Source organism: Fringilla coelebs (assembly GCF_963513975.1).
Source record: "Fringilla coelebs genome assembly, chromosome: 3".
In the NCBI taxonomy this organism is placed as follows: domain Eukaryota; kingdom Metazoa; phylum Chordata; class Aves; order Passeriformes; family Fringillidae; genus Fringilla; species Fringilla coelebs.
The window spans coordinates 61,426,535-61,447,008 of NC_140030.1; the positions used below are offsets into that span (position 1 = coordinate 61,426,535).

A 20,474-nucleotide genomic window follows, 5' to 3' on the forward strand; every position below is an offset into this window, starting at 1 on the left:
AATAGAAACAGGCTCCCTTAAAACAGACCATACTCCAGCAGATATCTGTGAACCAGCAGTCCCTTTCTTCTGTTGGTTGTTTCAACAGACCTGTCTAGTAGGATTTATGGAAGCCTGCTTCTGTCTGTCTGGTTTAGGCTATAAGCTGATAGGTCAGGCACGAAGGAATAAATAGGCCATCACTGCAGCTGCAGGAACAGGATTTCTCTATAATCATAGAATGAAAGGAAAAGCTCACGTTTGTTGGTCTTGACAGCAAGAAAAGACTTTGTGTTAAGTGGAAAGCATTTGGTTGTGATTCAGCTTACACATTGGGCATAGTGTGTGATGTTTGATCAAAAACTGGGTTAAATGATTACCATTTCTATCTCACATTTTCCTCCCATGTAAATTTTGTAGAACTGCTTTTTCTTTCTAGCTGTGACTGGACAAAACTGCACCATTTCGGAACAGTCCTGTCACATACTGCCCATTCCAGGGATCCGGCACCTATGGAAGAGCCGAGCACTCACTGAATCTATCACAAATACTGGCAAAAGGGTTACATATAAACCCTTCCTCCCAAATTGGGAGGAACTTGTCACACCACTCTCATCTAGGGGTTTGCAAGCGCACTGTTTTCCTCTTTAATCTCAAGACAACTGTCTTGAGAGGGGAGAAAGCATTATGGCTTTTGGCTATTCCTGCAAGTCCTCGAGACTCACAGATGGAAGAAATGTATTTGACATTGACTCGGATTTGTGATACAGATCAAACCCAGAGAGGTTCTGCTTCAGGCCACCACACATTAGGTCACTTGTTTATCCAGTCTGGGGCTGGCAGACACACCATGTTTTCTGCACAGCACCTGAAGTCCAGCTACACTCAGGCTCCATCAGCGTACCAGCCTGACCAGTACAGGTAGGCAGCAGTGTAAACTGGACTTGCTCTGGGACCTCGGCATTTTTTGAAAATGTTTGTGAACATGCCATCTGGCTGCTGAAGGAATATAAAAATCACATGAAAGATACAGAAATACTTTCTTTGTAGAGGGGATTTTAGTCTTTAGGTTTCTTTTTGCAAATGCCACTGTGACAGTACAATGAAAATCTGCATGTCACTCACTCAACACACCTGCATGGCTTTTGGCACAGCTCCATTTCCTTGTGCCTAAAAGGGACTTGAAGAACCTCATCACTGAGAAGGAATGAGCTGTCTCCTTCCCTGACCCAGGCACCATTTTTCTCTCTTCATTTTTGGTGTTCTTGTCTGCAGCGGTGTGTTCAGCCACATTTTCTGAACGTGGTTTTATTGTCACTACTGCCTAGGCAGAGACCTGCAACCCCCAAAGTGTGATCCTTTTCTGAGAGATGATGTACTGCAGGTGTGATTACAGGGTTTCTTAACGGGATTTGCAAGAAGTTTTAGTACACTGTAGTTGATTGTGCATGTATTTGAAAAATTAGTCTCTAGAAGAATTAAGAGCACTGAGTATCCCTTGCAAAACATTTGCCAGAAGTGCAACTACTGTTTTCTCAGCAGAGTCCTCCACACTGATTTCTGTAACCATATCACGAGTTACAGAACTGGGAGAAAGTATCTGTGTTGGCTCCCAGCCTGTTGCTCCCTCACAAACAAGTCCATCTTCATCAGAGATAGAGATGTAACCTTACAAACTTCCCTGCCATCCTTTTACTCCAGTTGTTACTTCTGTAGGAAATCTCTAATACCCAAATTATTGCTGCTGTCATGGCAGTTAACAAGTTTTAATTACCAATTTTCTGTAGCTGCTAGTTTGGTTTGTCCCTGAATTACATTGTTCATACATGTGTACAGAAAATGCAGGAAGAAAAAAAAATTAGAAGTCTACTGGTTGTCCAGTTCAAAAAACAAAACTTAGTGAAATGAGAGAACACTCCCAGCACACTGCTTTACCTAACTGGGAAGACATCCACTCCTGTATGCCAACATGCATGAACAGTGCCCTTTTTCTTCGAATGTGTTGAGTTTATAAGATTCAGTTGTGGAGCTCAGAAAGTGTTGCATTCTTATTACTGTAAAACACCCTCCTCTGTGTAGAATTAAGAATAAAATCTAATGCTTGTGTCATAGTCATGGTTACAGAGCAGTATTTCTGTTCAAGTTGCTTATGATCCACTTCAAGGTCAACTTGTTGACTCCGTAGCCATGTATCAATAGGGGAGAGAAATTTATCTTCAGCTGTCCATCCGCAGGATCTGCCCTTTCCCAGCTCAGGAGTCTCATTTAGACACAGAATGCTGGTTTGCCTCTGCCTTGCCAAGCCACGCTAAGCAGCAGCATAAAATGAATTTAAATGGCATGCATCAGAAAAAGAATCTCTTCCACTGGGGCACAAAATCAATGTTCATTAACCAGGGCAGGATGATCAGGATCTGAGTGTCAGCCAGTTATACCTAGGTATCATTCTCAGAGCAGACCACCACCCTTTTCATTAGAATAGATTAAATCATATAAATTAAAGTGGTGGCTGTGGAAGATACTAGGTCTACACCATTTGAATTAGCCTTTGACCTCATCTTGAGATCTGCTTTATGTTAAGCTTAGATTAATTTATACAACTATATAATACCTTCCCTGTAACCTAAAATCTTACTGTGTGCTAGGTTGTCTTGTGCATGCATGCCAGGGCTTCCCAAATGATAACTGCCACGTCAGGCTAGAGAAAAGAAAGGTGTTTTTAAGATCTCTTCATTGAATCTCTTCATTGTTTCAGGCTACCCAGGGTGTTCAAGCTTGCTCTGAGTAAAAGTTCACAGCAGGCAATGTTAAATAAATCTCTAGTACCCTGTGTAGTAATTCACTTTATTTTCAGGAGGAGAGTGTGAAGGAACTACAAAACAGTGTTTTCCTTTTTATATTTGTCTTGTCTTGGTCTCAGCATAACCATTGATTGGTAAGGACTGTATGTTGAAGACCTAATATATCCAAGGAAGAAAGTTTGCATTGACTGAAACCCCAAGGGCTGGTTCTGCTGCAGGAGATTAGAACCCAGATGAGATCTTAAAGGACCAGGTGGCTCCAAAAGATGTTTTATCACACTGCGATTCTTAGAACAGCACATATATTTATAGCAATAGATAAATGTTCCTGTGTGTACAAAACTGCATCACAGTAAGCCTTCAGTAATAACAGTTTTAAGCAAATGAGGTACTGTTTTCCCTGTTGATGTGAAAGGCAGCAAATTTAGCCAATATCTTCTAGTACCAGCCAGTGTTGAGCTCCTCAGTTTGAACATTTGCAGGACTATGTGTGCACTGTTTGTGAGCTTTTGCTTCCTACAGCAAGTTCTCCGTTTAAAACTGATGATCAGTTTGGCACCCAAAATCAGCAGACATCTTTAGAGCTAGATGCTTGTCACCATCACTTTCAGCATCTCTCGTGCTAGCAGTGAGTGTCCTTCTGAGCATGTCTTCTTAGCAGCTGAAAGTGTGACTGTAGTATATGGAAAGGTAAAAACATAGCTGTAAAATGGCTGGCTTGGATGCCGTTAGTAGTGTGGCCTTAGAAAATCTAATTTGGTGCTAGTGGCTGTAAAATGTGCATCCAACTGGATGCTAAAATGAGCCTTTTGTTGGTGCAACTACAGTTATCAATACCTGAACTAATTACAAAAAAATGAGTTTTGATGTGCCTACATGAGGAGCAATCCTATCTTTGAAGGCAGCCCCTTTGACCTCAATGTACCTTAATATGATTCTCAGGATTGCATGTTGCAATTTTGTAAATTAAAGCAATTTTTTTTATAGATTGAGTGAATTTAGAATTCACTGCCATTGATTTTAGAGGAGACGATTCAGACCTAGTAGCTTATTAAACTGAGGAATGGGAATCAGTTTTGCTGTTTGCAACCTCTGATCATTTTAAATCCTGGCCATTGGGTTGCTAAATTGAGGTGGATCTTTACATTATCTTCTGCTGATCCCCACCTGAGAAGTGGTGTTCAGTGTCTACCATAATGTGTGATGTTGCATTGCTTTGTCATACTTCTAGGCATTCTAGAATGTGGTTCTGGTTCTAAATTGCTTAGCAACTGGTTAGCTACCACAGCCTCATTGTAATGTGGTGAGAAGAATTTAGTACGTTTTTAATCAGTCCTAAAACTGATCAAACAAAACTGCACTGATATTAGAGAATTTCTGTTGTACAGAGAAACACAATTAGTATAAATTAGTTTTAAAAGTGCATTCTAGATGTCTTCTTAGTCTGTTTGTGTGTCTACATGCACTTGCACACTTGCACACATACAGGCACACTAACCTTCCATCAGCATTTCTCCCCTGCTAGGTATGTATAATTCATAATCCCGTGTTGCTGGTGCCAGCAAAGCACTTTTTCCGTATTATTTTCTGCAACAGCAGGGCAATGCAGCACTGCTGATGGACTAGAAGGTACTGGTGAGGAAATATAGTAATGGACATGGTGCATTAAAATGTCAAAAGGAAAAAGAAGGAGGCGGAAATGGGGAATAAATTTTTTAAAAAGAATAATAATATAAATAAAACCCAGAACTGTTTTAGGTGTTTTACATCCTAGTGCCTGTCAGTTTTGTGCAGTATTTTCCAGTCTGGCCCTTTTTGATCTTGAAACTTGGATTTAAAATTCTAATTGTGATTTTGAAAGCTGCAGTTTTGTAGCGGGAAGTCTTGAAGCGCTCCAGTAAAACTTACCATCTTTAATCCCTGGAGAGAGTATATATTTTCCATTGTTTTCCCTTTTCCCCTTAAACTTGGAGGTGCTGTTCTTCTCGGCTGGGAAGTTCGGTGGAGTGCAGGAAGGTTAAGTACTCATTCAAGTTTCTTTGCTTATTCAAACCAGGCTACTTCTAGATGAAAGGCTGCCAGCTGTGAAATCCCCAAAGTAAACTAGGCTAAGGTAGGACTGGTAGCCATAATTGGAGCCAGCGCCTGCGTTATCTGTTGCCTTTGAAATAAGCCCCTGGCAAGAAAGGCTCTTTCTGCGGGTCTTTTATTTAACATTCAGTCACACGGAAGGAGTTGCTCCTGTTCAAATTCAGGCCATTCACAGTTCTCCAGGCTCAAGCTGTCTGGTCATTTCCCCTCTGCTCTGCTCCTCCAAACAATCACAGATTTCCTTTAGAGATCTTGATGGGTCACCCTGAAATGAGCCCCACTTTGCTCTCGATTAGTGCTGTTCTAATATCCTGGTGGTATTTTCAGTCCATGAAACAAAATTTGGCTTCCAGAATAAAGTCCGTGTGTAGTTCCAGCAGGGTGAAGTGGTTTTGCTCATTGTCCTAGCTGGTTGTATTGTCTCTGTGAGCCCCAAATACTCCCAAAGTGCTGGCTCCACCTGAGGCTGGAGGAGGTGCAGTAATAGCTGGAATATCTTCTCCCCATGCTAGGCTTCTGTGTGATTTGAGGGGTTAAAAGTCCGAATACTAATGCTTACTGTAACTGTAATTTCTAAGGAAGCTATTAACCAGCATTGACATATTTCTTTTCTAAAGGACCCATGCTTCTTCCCTCTTCATGAGAAATAGTCATTTGTATCAAGCTGATTTTTTTATTATTTCTTTTTTCTTTTCCTCATGTTTTGCTTTACAAAGCAGAATCATGCATGGGTTTATTTCTATAATGTATTAGGAGGGAGGAAGTTCAGCTCAGCTTATATGTATTTATTATTGTAAGGGGAGAGCTAGAAATCTTCTGTGATTATTTTATTTAAATGGAGATGCATTTTATGGATCAGCTCAAAATTGCTGATAAAATTGTGTAAGGATTGGAAGAAACTTTACATGCTGAGCTAACCAAAGCCATTTCTTGTGGGAGACTTAGAGAAATACATTTTTATCTGGAATTTTGTTTTACTAAAAGGTAAATCCATCATTTTGGAGCCCTCGTTGTCACCATGCTGCAGAGCTCTTGCAGGCAACCAGTGATTTGGGGAGGCATTTTTTTCTTCTTTGGACTCATCAATCAAGTCGACTGCTATATGCTGTTCATGCCATTAGAGATTAACCACAGACCTCAAGAGTCCTACTCTTTTCCTCCTTCAGAGAGTAACCATTCTTAAATTGTGAAAGAAGGAGTGTGTTGGGAAGGAAGCATGATTTTTAGTAATGAATGAGAATTTTCACTTACCTCAGAGACACTTCTAATTCGATTATTATTGTGTCAAGATTATTTTTGGCTTGATTTGGTTGTTTGGGAGATTCATGGCTCTCTGTAGAAAGACTAATTATTTTGAAACAAAATTGTAGTGTAGGACTTTGTGTAGCTTATTAACATTCTGCCTCTGGGTTGGATGTTACATAGAAATTCTGTACCTTAAAATATGATCTTCAGGACGTTAAGAATGCAGTACTTCATTAATTGATGTATGAAGTTAAATGAGGGAGGACCTTAGATTGAGTACTCTTTCTTGGGTGACAAAAACTATTTCAGATGAGGAAACAGTTTTCACAGTCTGTCAGAAGATCTACTAGTTTAAATCACAGAAGTGATTAGAAAAAAAAAGCCAAAACACAGTAGAATAGCCATCTGTTTAATGGGACTCATGAAGAAAGCTAATTCTGTGACTGTACTATGTGATTTGGCACATAACACTGTGCAAGTACAGTACTGTGATTGAACAGCCTGAGATTTTTGTGACAGAAAGGGAGGGACATAAAAAAATGGTAGGAGGGTTTCAGGTTTTCAAGGTGGTTTAAGGTTTTAGGTTCTTTTACAAAGGTGGTATTTGAGAGAAAAATAAACAATTTTTTTTCAACTATGCTGCCTGGGGAAATATAAATGGGAAGAGCCCTTCAGTTTGTTGATAAGTTCAGATGGAAACACCAATTCTAGCTGGACATATAAGTAGCCTTGTAAGAATCACATTAAATAATAACCTAACAGCATGAGACTTTGTTAATGATGGCTGGCAATCTTACTAACACATTAAATACCTGTTGCAGTGGCCACAGTAGGTTTCAGGCATCTGAAACAAAGATGCAGCTGAAATCATACCAGCATGTGCACTACATTGCTCTTGTGAAACTGTCCAGTGTGCCAAAGAGCCGAGACTGATGGCAACAGTGCTGGTAATAATAGCAATAAACATATAACTGCTCCAGGCCATTGGGCAAAGATAGGTGAGTGAAAACGTGTCTGCTGGAAAATCCCTCTGGAGAACTTCCTCACCATGCTGATGCACATGCACAGTGGCATTCAGCATGCTGCTGTCAGCCAGATGACATTTTACTATGAAAAAATACGTGGAAGAGCTGGCATGAAACGCTCAGGTTTTTATTGGATTTTCGGTTGGTTGCTAGCACGGTGCATTCCAAGGCGCTCCAAAGCAGCGCGGGGATGTGGCTGCACATTGTAACAAGGTGGTGGCAGACAGCATCCCCAGGTGGAAGACAGGGAGCTCAGGGGTCAGACCTCTCCCAAGACAGTGTCCCAGCAGAGGAAACTGAGTTAGTGAAACACAAAGTGTGTCCTTAGTTTCCTGTAGCTTTTTAGCACCACACCTTGGTGACCTTCTGGCTGTTCAAGTGCTGGGAAGAGACTCCTACCGCTTTCAAGTAATCTTTCTGGGAGAGAGTTCATAGGGCCTTCCGACTTCTTAATACAGCTATTTATAAACATGCACAGAAATAGAAGGTGCATAGTGAGAGTCATATGAGTCATTCCCATTTTGACATCAAGTCACACCAGGCTAAATCACCCTTCTTGACATTCTGGTTCAGATTGACAGCATCATGCCATACAGGGCAAATTTCTTTTTTTCCCTGTAAACCCAGTTCATGCATGCTCCTGCTTGCTGGACAAATTAAAGCAGCCCTTTTTTGTGCATCACACACTCCACTTGGGCTAGGAAACTTATTCCCTCAGTGCTCAGATACCATATCTGAGGGGGACAGTTGTGCAAGCAGCTGCTGTTAGGGCTGCAGTGGAAATCCATATGTGGAGAAGGTAGACAGGGGTCACCAAGAGCAGAGCTCTGATGGGTTTCCAGGCCGTTTTCAGTTGTTCTGTGGTTTTTGTCACACAGCATTATAATTGTATTTATCCAGTACAGGTTACATGGAGTACCAAGAGCTTAGTTTGTTCTTACACAGATAAATTCAGATATGGAGGTGTTGCTGCACTTGTAAGAATGCTGTGCAATTAAGGCATTTCAGGAGTTCCTTGTGGGTTTGAAGACTGGTGATCTAATGCTGTGATCACTATGAAATTCAGACCAAAACTACTTTAATTAACACAAAGGGAATTTTATAAGAAGAAAATCAAATGGCTGCAACTTAAACAAACAAAACCCTACAGTATTTTACTATCACTAAATGCTTTTCAGTCACACACGCTTCTGTCATTAGGATCAAATGAAATTAGGGATTTATTTTCTTTTTAACAGGCTTGTGCTGTGTTTTCCTCACTGTATTCAACTACTTTATTATTCTTTTGGCCATATTTTAGACCATTATTAATCTTGGATCTCTTCCTCAGTTTTTATTATCTGTAAAATGGAGTAGAGAGATTTATTCTGATCCCCATATGCATTCAGCTGTGCAAATGTTGGGTAGTTGTGTTGTTATTAGCATTATTACTCGTGAATTACACACGCCTCTTATGTTGCTCTTCCAGAGTTCTCTATGGTGTGACACTCCTGTTTTGTTGGCCTTTAAGTGACCATTGGGCAGATGTTTTCACTGGAAAAATGGTTAATGTGATAACAACAGCTTGTAAACCAACAATAGGTTTTTGTGGCTTTTTCTGAGTAGCTCAGCATTGAATCAGTGTGGTAGGAGCAACTAATTTTTAAGTTCCTCCCCTACAGGTTTTTAGTAAAATCCAAGCAATGGAGATGATGGTAAAGGCACAAGTAGTTGTGTAAATCAGAGGAAAGATAATATATTTGGAAAGGCTGTTTCTGTATTAGTCTTTTTAAAAGTATCTTACACAACAGTATTTGGATCAGCCAGATGAAGAAATCAGGCAGTGTACTTGGTCCAACTGCAGTGGATTACAAGGCAATTTGCACTATCACATAATTACAATGTTAAAATTATTCCCCCATTTTAGCATTAGCATTTAGGCCTGGTTGTTGAGAAGAACACTTTTGCGTTAGTTCTGTGTACCTCTTGTCAGCAGACACGTACACACACACCCCTCAGTACAAATCCACTTTTTCATTTATCTTTTCCAGTGCTTTCTCAGTGGATTTCAGAACTTAGGCCTTCCATTTTCACACTAGTAGATATGCACAGGTGTAAAATTTTCTCTTTCTTTCTAGCCTGAAAAATGGCAGAAAGTCTTGTGGCAGACCTAATACCTGTCACATCAAGCAGCTTTTGTGGCTGATTTTCTGAAACTTTGTTATTACAACTGGTGAACTTCCCCACTGAACAGAGGAGGGCATGTAAGTCCAGGTTAGTATACTTACAGTAGCACCTAACAAGAAGAAGATACTTTGCTTTCAGCTATAATGATGTTAAATTAATTTGGTTTATTCACATGGGAACTGCCTTCAATGCCATTTTATAGCTGCTCAAGCCAATATTCAGGCTTCATTTGTCTTGGCCTTTGCTAAGAGTGCTGTGAACCTCCAGGCAGAGCCAAGTAAGCAACGTTGGGGTTTATTTTCCCTCGCTCTCCTCTCCCTTCTTCAGTTCTCCCATATCCGCTGACAATAGAAATGGTTTCACTTCTCCAAGGAAGCCCATAATGTAGCAAGAAGGAAAATCCATAACAAAAGAGCATATGTATCTGCCTGCACATGTTTATGTGTAAATTCTCCAGGGAGAAGGCATTCACAGGTCTCACTCCTGAATTACTCTCATTATAATAACCCATTTGGTGTCAAAGTGTGACAGATTATAAGCGCTTAAGGCTAGTCCCAGCTCAAGACAGATTTAAATAAAGTACTTCTGGTTATTGTGCAGGTCAGTGTGTTTAAATAACAACCCCCCAAATCATACTTTGACATTTAAAAGAGAGAGGAAATATTGTCATGCTGCAGACCTGGCACAGATAAGCACAGGGCAATTTGGTCAGTACACTGTGATTTGTGAGTGCAGCCTAACACAGTCATTTTCACAGTTTGTAATCAAGTAGCCACCTTAGCAGTGTGTCAGCATTAAAAGAAAAAATGTTCCTTTTAAAATGTTTACACAAATTACTCCCCTGAGGTGCTGCAGTGCATTCACTGCAAAACTGATGTAGGTTAAAGATCTGGAGCAGAAATGGCAAACTTGGGGGCCTTTTTATTTTTTTCACCAGCCAACTGCTCAGGTGGCCAGGTCACAGTAACAGGATAGTTTTTCAGGTCCAGCACTTAGAGCAGCAGAACTGGGAGAAATCCCCACATTAGGTGCACGCTGTGTCAAGTGTCAGGAAGCACTGCCCAAGTGCCGAACTAACAACTGATAGGAGTTGGTGACTGCCAGGATTTGTGCAGTGTGGCTCAATGCCATCTCTTCCCTACCTGGGCTGCGTGCCCCATCTGTGCTCTTGCCCCTTCAGCATCACCCTGTTGTGCCACATTTGGACTGGGCCCCCCCCAGCATTTGGCCAAGGTAGAGCCTGGCCCTACCTCAGGGCAGGGTGCACAAGCTGAGGAGCTCAGGGAAGGCACATGTCTCATAGCACCCTGCTTTGGAAGCTTCCTGTCAATCCCTTCTTTCCTTCAGGCATATCTGGCTAAGAGGCTCCACTTGTGCTAGAGGGACCATCACCTGTGTTTACCCTGGAAGTAGCAGCATTCTGTGTGTTTCTCCCTGCTCCTTCTCCTGCATCTCTGTTTCATCTGCCTTCTCCTGCGCACCTATCATCCTCCTTGCCCTAAAAACCTTTGGAACCTAGTGAGAATGCTCCCAATCCTTTTTCCTTCTTAATTTCCGTCTACTGTCTCCTTCATTTCTATTTTCTATGCCCCAAAATCTCCTCACCTCCATCACCTCTATGCTTTCCACCTCTGAAGCTTTCTTCTGTTCCCTTTACATTTCCATGTTGGACTCGCCTCTTGTGCTCAGGCTGCCACAGGGCTCATTACAGAAGCTGGTTCACTTTTTCTGACTGTATGAAGGGCTTTGCTCTGGTGTTGTAGGTTGAGAGAAGAGTACAAGGCACCAGGTAGCTCTCAGGAAATCCACAGAAAGTTTTAGAACTTGATCTCTGTGTACACAGAACAACCTGAGCTTTGACACGTTTCCGTATGAAAAGTTGTGTCTTCATTTCTTGCCTTCTTGAGAAGCATAATCTACTTCTGTCATTGTCCATTGTCCACATAAACACCTGAACTCAACTTGTTAGTGAATTCATATTTTTTCAATAAGGAGAGAGAAGATGACAGTGTAAGCCTTGCATCAGGTGACAATACTGAGGAGGTACTAAATCACGTATCAGGAAGTTCTATGGAGCGCAAGGGCTGTAGAGTGACTTCTGTGTCACAGCTGGAGACAACACATAAACTTACTGAGGATTTCAGGTCCAGTTAAAGGAGGGCATTTCAGTATGAGAGAGTGCTCAGCAGCTGTGATCACTCCTGTGCTCCTGTGTACTGTCAGTGCTTTTCTTTCTAACAATTTCTTTGTTGTGCTTTTTAAGGATAACCAGATCTTGCGTGTCAACTCCTCTTTTTAAATACACAGACTTCTGCATTAGCTCAGAAGACACAATTAGATCTGATGCTACTTGTTTTGCAGAGAAAAGAGATTAAGTGCAGATTAAGCTTTGGGTAGATTGCAAATGAAGGAAAACAAAATATCAGAAGAAGAACTTCTTAAAAGGGAATGGTTTGAATTTGAGCAGTTGTATTTTGGACCCAGTAATACACCAGACTGTCAACAGCACAGTGAAACCAACAAGCTAAGATGATAGGATCATTCAAGCTGGAACAGAACCTCAGGAGGAATGTTTAGTCCAACCTTCTCCTTATCAGGCTCACCTTAGAGCTTAGGGTGTTACCCTGTTTGGGTCTTCAAAATCTCCAAAGGCAGAGATGGCCCTTTGGGCCACCAGATGTAGTCTCTCACTATTTTCACTGGGAAAATGGTTTCCTTGTATCCAGTCTGAACTTAATGTGTTTTCACTCTTGCCCAGTGTGTCTTGTCCCCCCACCATGCCCACTGAAATGGCCAGTTTTATCTTCTTGCTGACTTCCTTTTAGGTGCTATGGGGCTGCTGTAGATGTCTCTCCACAGCTGTCTTCCCCAGGCTGAATGAGGCCTCATCTTCAGCCCTTCCAGGGTCAGTGCTCAAGCCCTGGCCATGTAAGGGGTTCTCTGCTCACTCTAGTTCATCATCATCTTTTCTTTTCTGGGGATCCAGAACTGAACATGATAGTCTAGATGAAGTCCAGTGAGTCCCAAAGAAGGAGGGGATGATCAGTTTCTTCCATCTCCCAACTCTGCACCTCGTCACACAGCCCAGGATGATGTTGGCCCTCTTGCTGCCAGGGCAGACTGCTGGCTTATGCCCAGCTCTGTCTGCCAAGATGCCCAGGGACCTCTCAGCAAAGCTGCTCCCTCTGGTCAAATCCCAGCTGGCACCACTGTAGGGGGCTCATCCTTCCCATGAGCCGGACCTTGCACTTGTCCCTGTTGACTTTGACAAGGTTCCTGTCAGCACATTCCTCCAGCTTCCCCAAGTTCCCTGGGGTGGCAACCCTTTCCTCAAGCATAACAACTGGCTCTGGCATGATGCATTGCTAAATTGCCAGCAGAGTAAATAAACCATAGAAGCAAGCAGATTCCTCTCTTCCACTCTAAATCTCTTAAAATTGCCAAACTCTTCAAGATCTACTTGTAGCAGTAGAGCAGAAAAAAAAATTGTAGCCTTAGGTATTGTGTTTAAATGGATAGCATAATCCCAAATTTGTATTGGCCTGGCTGCTTGTTCTTCTAAATGGGGAAAAATACATTATCTGGGATCAAGGTATTGCAAGAGCAGATACTCTAGTTCATACACGATGCAGGGTTTCTCTGACCAATGCATTTTAATGTATTTGTATACATTGCCTGCATGCAGAAATGTCAGGAGCTGAGGTTTCCTTCATTCCCTTGGAGGGTAACTGTATCTCACCATGAAGACATCTTTTCATTATACTAAACTTAAGTGTATCTTTTCTTAATTTCTTCCTGTTATTCCTAATTGCATCATCCCTAAGGAACCCAGCCCTTGGTGTTTATGTGGCAAATACTGTAAAATTGTATACTTAGCTGGGTTTGTACTGCTATAAAATTCATAGCCGGCCAGATGAATTTTTGCCATTAGATGTCACTACGTGTACAGCAGACTGTTTTTAAAGGCTTGATTTTTATTTAGCATCCTGGAAAAATGGAGGAGGGAATTGGGAGATGTAGGAGAGAGTCTAGTACTGTAGTATGTTGGATATGCCTTAACTAAAAGCAGCACAGAAGGAAACATAAGATTTTTGACTTAACTCCAACAACCAACAGATGATGCTGTGACCTTAAGCATATATAAATATGTTTAGCAGCTGCTGTGTAACATATTTATAAGTGTTTAGTGACCTGGAGGTTAATCAAAATGAGTTTGGTGATCTCAGCTCAGTTCTTAATGGACTCCACTTCATATTATAGCACTGATGCAGCACAATTTGTCACAGTCGGCAGTCTTTACTCAAAGGAGGCCTACTGAGGAGTGAGAATTAAAGGCTGAAGTAATACCTGATTATTTCTCCCTAAAGAAACTTTCCATTCCAAGCCATCATAGAGCAAAATAATACGTGGAGGAGCTCTGTACTGCTCACTGCACCCAATCTGATAATAAAACAGCATTTACTCTGACAGGATGTCCTTTCAGTGTTACTGAATTAGCTCATGCGTGCTGCGGTCAGGGCTTTGATAGGGGGCTGGGAAAGGACAAAGTCCTGCCAGGGATGGTGCTGAGTCTTTTTCACTTGCTGGGCTCTTTCCAGAGACAGAGAGCTGTGTCTGTTCCAAGTGCAACATTACATAGGAGGATGAAAGGGAAAGCTGTTGCCTTGCCCAATGAAATTTCAGAATTACATTCTGCCATTCAGGTTCTTCTGGGTGCAGAAGCAATTTTTTTAGACGTCAGTTGTTTTCTTGCTGTCCTGGCCAAAGCCTGTATATTCTTTTTATTTAATTTCCACTCTCTGTCTAAACTGGAAATAGTTTCCTACTTTTTGATTTAAAGCTGTTGTGCAGCAGTATGCTTGCATGAGCTGCAATTGAGATTGATGTCCATTGTGGGTAACATGAAATAGGTTGTACCTCAATTTGAGACAATGAACAGCCCCACAGCCTAGAAGATACACATGCTAGGAAGTAATACTATTGAAATATTGGTAGGTAAGGACCAATTTCAGCTTACCTGCAAGGTGTGTGTCTCCTGTGTGTTTTTGAAGTAAAAGAAGGACATTAAAGAGATAGATACCTGTAGAGACTTGCCTTTTCCAGGATCCTAGCCTTACTCCATAAAAGAACCTCTGAAAATCCATTACTTCTTTTTTAAGGTATGAAAATATGCTTGCACATTTTTTTCATCTTCACTAGTAACTTTACCCAGTAACAGAAGAGACCTTGCTTATCCAGCATAGAAAGCATTTTTCAGTTTACTGCATTTGCTGAAATACAGCAATTTTCAGCTAGAAAAGGGGGGGGGGAGGGGTTTAAGATACTGTCTTTACATAAGAAAATCTTGGTTGTTTGAAATAATTTATAGTTGTTGGCAAATGGTTCTACTCTTCTCTTTTCCCTTTGTAATTTCCCTTGGAGCATTGCACCACTGTGCATTTTAAATCTTTTCCCTCCAATTCTTGTTGCAAGCTTCATCTGGGAAATGACATTGTATGGCAGTTATCTCCTTCATATCAAAATAAAGCCTTTGCCTCTTTGCAAGAGTGAAGAAAAGTTTGTCTTCAGAGAGCAAAGGACAAAACTGACTTGGAAAAAGATGCTTTATTTAGATAACACGTTCTCTTTTCCTTTGAAGAAATTCACAGTGTGTCAAGAAAAATTAGGCCAAATAGTGCTTTAATGGTCTTCCTCCTGTACTTCCTAAAAAAGAAATCTGCTTCTACCACTTGTGTTAAGAATCCGCCATGAGTTTGGAGAAGACAAGAAGCCATTGAAGTTACTCAGGGCTCTTGATTTAGGTGTTGCCTTTTTTGATTCGAATACTGTAAAATAATTATAAGTAGAATTTCTACCAAAACTCTCATCTTGGTACCTGGACATTCAGCTTTCCCTTCCTGTAGGATGAAATTAAGTGCTTCGTTTTTTGTAAGGAAATAAACTTAACAGGTACTAAAGCTGTGTAAAAGGGTGGTTGCTTTCTTGTTTCCTTTATTTGGAAAAGCAACAGAAATGTACAGGGGGCACACTGAAAAAAGAGATCTGAGTTTTGTGTTTTCCTATATATTTTCCTATGAATATACAAGTAAGTATTTTTTCTGTGTGTTTTTATTCATATGTATTATTTTATATGTATAAGTGCTACTCATATACATATGATAATACATGCAGTCTTCAACTATACTAAGAAAAGGTAGGTAATTGTTTTATGTATTAAAAGAATAAAAGGTTAGTTTTTAAGTTGAATCATGCATTACATTGGGTTATCATACTTACTTGAATTAGATTATTTTCTTCCTTATGCCTCAGTTTGTCTGTAGAGTTTGACAAATCAGGTACCAAGCACACTTAGATACTTCTTAGAACTTAAAAGTAGATAAGTTTTAGTCTTTTAAAATACTTGGTCTGAACATGTGGAGAATTATGCAAGGGCTTCATTTAGGGCAGTTTTTGAGACAAATTTAAGTCTCAATTATACAAGCATTATACAAATATGCTATTAATTTTCAAAAGTAAAATAATTCTGCAGAGGTTTCTTGTTTCTATGAAGTGGAATATGCATGGAGGTTTTTGAAAGACTGGGCATAGATGACACATACAGATGAACACTGTTCAACACAATAACAACGAATGCAGGAATCAGAAACTGAATCAATGGTACCCATTTTTCTTTTGGTCATTTCACTGTTTATTAAGCTCTGACCGGTGAGGATTGCTATCACATGGTCAAAATGGTAAGAATGGTGATGTGCTGGGTTTTTTTTTTATGCCAATGCTAGATTGTAATTTTGATTCCTGATCATATTGCTGTCTATTCATAGGGTATATAATCTGAGCTGTATTTTTCTTCTGATTGATAGCAACATAGCAAGACTCTGTATATGTCGCTTGAAATTAGTCTTCAGTCCAATTCTATTTCACATTTATGATAATTAGCTCAAGACTAACTCAAAGCTCCCCACATATGTAAAGTGAACTAATTACCTGCTTTCTCCTTACAAACAATAGGTGATGCACTCTGTGACCACAGCATCTTCAGCAATGAGGTCTGTAATGAGTTATTGTATGTGTGCTTTCCCCTCCTAGGCAAGGCAATTTTCCTGCCATGAATCAGAGCGGGATGATGGGCTCCAGCTCCCCCTACACTCAGCCAATGAACAACAGCTCTGGCCTGATGAACCCACAGGCTCCTCCTTACAGCATGGCCCCCAACATGGTGAACAGCTCAGCAGGTAATGGTGAGTAACCTTCCAGCAGTGACCTTCCTGCATAATCCTGCCCAACTCTAGCAGCCCTGGGCTGGTGGCAGAGGAACATCCATCTTCATTTGATTCACCCCTGTGGGGTAGTTTGGAGTGATCTGAAATTAGGCTAAGGTGCTTTTTTTGTACAGTAGCTGATACATTTTTCATTAAGTCCTTCTGCACAGCATGTAGATGTGTACAGTGTTTTGTGCAGTTCCAGCATCTCTCGGACTCAGCTTGATGTAGGTGTTGACTAGCAAGTATATGTATATTTGTGTGTATGTGTCTGCAAGAAAGGGAAGGGGAACAGCTTCTTGTTTTAAGAGGTTGCTTTTGGTTTTCAGCATTTTACTTGCTAAGGTTGCAATTTCAGATATTTAATGTGGTAGTCATTTAAAAAAAGGTATGTGCACTTGCTCTGACTTGAGATGCTGTAAGGTGAGCATTATAATTATTCTGTTTGGAAAACATAGGCCATATTTACTGTTTCCAAAATTTATATAGGGTTTCCTCATTTAGTATCAGTATATAAAATTTTACCATAACTTCCTCTTGCAAAAAAAAAAAAGCATATTCAATGTAGCTCCTGGATTTATCCTTCATATCATGATTTATGAGTTCAGAATTGCCTGTAGCTTTTTGTGTGAGTCTGAAGACAGGTGAATACAGTTTTGCACAAATGTGCTTCGTGGTCCATATTCAGTTTGAATTCCTAACAATTACCCTCCTTCAAGATAATACTTGAGCAAAGATCAATTCTTTGATTGGGCTGTGTTGGATGGAGTTTCAATGACCCTGAAGCGGATCCTCCCAAGTACTTATTCCAGTCATGGAGTTTCTGTGCATGCCTTATTGATTACATTATCCCTTTTAGAAATGTTGGGGGTTTTGAAGTTTTTTCTGAAAGCTGAATAGGTTGTGCTAAGGTAATATGATGTTGCTTCTTAGTTGTCTTTGTTTCTACTTTTATTTATTTCTTAAGAAATGCCTTACTACCTAAATTGTGTCTTACCAAGAGCCAGGTTTTTCACAACTTTTGCTCTACCCCTCTGAGCCTGTATAATTCTTTCATCCTTTGCATCTTTTGCTGTCTTTCTGTCTTTTCTCCCTGTCAATTCTGTATGTTCCAGTGTCTTTGGAAGAAAATAGCCACGGTGAGATCTAGTGTCTAGTATGTCCAGAGTTCATTTCCCCTACACAGGAGCTGCTGAGACACTGAACAGTGTCTGTATTTCAAGAACATTGTTGCCATTTTGGTTAGCAGAAAAAAGGAAGCTGCTAATCAGTAAGATTTTTTTTAAAAGAGAGAGAAATTATCAAAAAAACCCAAAACAAACCAAACCAAAAAAAAAAAAGGCTTTTTCCAGTTCTGGCCTGGAAGCTTTTGGCTAGCTGAGACAGCACACTGCACCATCTGGATGAAGAGGGACAAGCTATTGAAAAGAGCATTAGATAATAGCTTGCTTTTTCCCCACCAGAGCTGTCCCAGGTAATATTATGTTTTGTTTGTGTAGTTATGTGTTTTGTCTGGCTTGCTGAAATAAAATTACTTCTGAGCATTGAAACTGTGCTATAAATTCTGTTTTGCTATTAGCAGAAGTAATTTTTCCACCCTTTTCCGTTGGCCCCCAGAGCTGCAAAAATAACCAACAGCAAACAGATGGCAGAGTGCCCTGCCTAAGAAGATTTATGTATTCCTAAGGAATAACCAGTTTAAAGGAAGATTCACAGAGGTTTTTTTGTTCAGATAATTCAGCCATTCGTTATTTCATACAGTGGAAATCTGTTCAATGCAAGACCATTTATCCTAGCAGTCTTTTGTATGGGGTAGTCATACTCTTTTTATTGTGTTATGCATTCTGAAATATTGGATTTTTAATAATTTAAACATTTATCAGGGTTTTTTCTGCCAGTGCATTTGTGAGGTTTTCTTTTGTTCCAGTTTTATTAATTCAGAGCTTACCCAATGGAAAGTAAGTATGAGATGAGCTAGAGGAGTTCAGTGCACCTCTTTCAGTCTGTGTGGGAGCAGACACCCAGCTAGAATTGCTTTACAGGCGTCCAGGAGACACTGTTGTGGAGGAGATGGACACACACAGAAAATTGGGTGTGGATACATTGCTGAGTGCAAGTGCTGTGGGAATGCTTAATTTCCCCCTATCCAAACTCCTCCTTCTGCTTGGGTCCAAAAAAAATGGAAGCTTAAGACAAGTGTAAATAAGAGTGCTTTTAATTCTCATTTCTTGAGCTGGGGGTGCACTTTTAAGGACAACTCTGGCCCTGTAATTGATGAGGTGGAGAACCAGTAAGTGATACCTTTTTAGGAGCTTGAAAAGAGGATTTTCTGTGGCAGGAAGACCAATTCAGCCATGTGACTCCTTAGCTTCCCCTTCCTCCCTGCCCTATAAAATTACGCATCTGTCAGATAAACCAGGGTTCAGTCAATGTGGAGGGCCAAAACCAAGTGCAGCTGAGTGGCTTCTGCTGGAGTGAAGGCATTGGTTAACTTGCACATACACTGAGCATCCACAGCTGTGGTTTCAGGTAGAGGCCAGTGAAAGCCTAAGGCGAGCAATAAGAAGTTAGTTTCTTCATTGTCTGGGTTTTGAAGGGGGCAGTTTTGTTGCCTGTTGTGAGGGAGGAAGGCAGGTCTTTCATTTCAATATGCACTTGCAGGTTTTACTCTAAAATAGGAGAAGACTGCTGATAACTGATGTAATTGTTTTCATATGGTGTTGGAGCTTCAGCACAGCTATGTCTAACACTGGTTTTGTCACCCATTTTTAGTAGTGTTTCTAACTCCTCATTACCAGTTGATCCTTTTGTCTTTAGTTTTTTTTAATTAATGTCACAATTGAAAGGAAAATCATGCTGCAGTTATGCATCCTGATACTTCAGCAGTGACTGTGGATCAAACAGCAGATCACCAGCTTCTGCTGATGCAGAGTGGTTTAGGAACACAGAAATTACAAGATCAAAGAAGACAGATTCTTCTAATAGAGTATTCCATCCATAACAATAACAAAAGCTTCAGGAAAAAGGTGTCAGAATCCCTTCACAATTATGGAACAAACTGCCATTCAGAAAAATTGTAAAACTGCTGCTGTCCTTTTATTGTATGAATTCACATTACCCATATATATTTTAGACTTTTTTCCCCCTATTTTTCAAATTCCAGCTTTAAAAATGCATATAATAAACAGGAAATTTACAGCCCCCAATATAGCTCATGCTGTGAGCTTTGTTAATTCTAGTGAAAATTATCTTTGAAAAGAAGCAATATGAAGTTTATATCTCTCAGGTTTCCATATTGTTCTTGCACAGAAAGTGACGTTCACAATCTCTGCTATCTCTGGAGATGAACAAACCAATAAAAAGGCATTAATTCCCTTACTGCTTAAGGATACTTTCCTTTTTTCAGTATCTCTGTCTTACTGAAACCTTTCTTTTTCGGGTGTTGTTACTCCCAATTAACTTTCAACATCATAATACTTTACATAAAATGTAAAATTCCAGGAAAAATTATTTGCACTAAAGGAATTTAAAGGACACTCTTTAATACTAAAAATCATACATATGCTATATATTTGACTCGGTGTTTATTTTGATGAACCTCTAACAGGAAAAGCAATTATATTTATGCAGATGAAATATTTTTTTAGAAACTTTATTTGGATTTTTCTGTTTTGCAGCATGGTTGCATTTTTCTGAAAAATGGATATCTAAATTTATTCCAGGATATTTTTTACTGTAATACATATCTTTGTAGGAGCTATTAATGCACATTTAGACAAACTTTCTGGAGGTTGTCAGTAGGTGGTAACAGCTGAAAAGTCCCATCACCTATACTCCAAACAAGTGAAGACTGTGTGACTGTAAATCAAGGCAGCACCTGGCATAGAAATGCCCACATCCCAAACTGC

At 40.2% G+C, this 20,474-nt stretch overlaps 1 protein-coding gene across 5 annotated transcripts in view; it reads left to right on the plus strand.

Moving 5' to 3' along the window:
* The window catches only part of ARID1B (AT-rich interaction domain 1B), a 325,491-nt gene that overhangs the window by 266,934 nt on the left and 38,083 nt on the right, over nt 1-20,474 (plus strand). For 3 of the 5 annotated variants that reach the window (XM_084203720.1, XM_084203717.1, XM_084203718.1), the window contains one exon: nt 16,394-16,545. In XM_084203720.1, the coding sequence (XP_084059846.1) occupies nt 16,394-16,545 (152 nt within the window). The remainder of the gene's footprint in view (nt 1-16,393; nt 16,546-20,474) is intronic. The other 2 variants (XM_084203719.1, XM_084203721.1) reach the window with 1 other exon arrangement.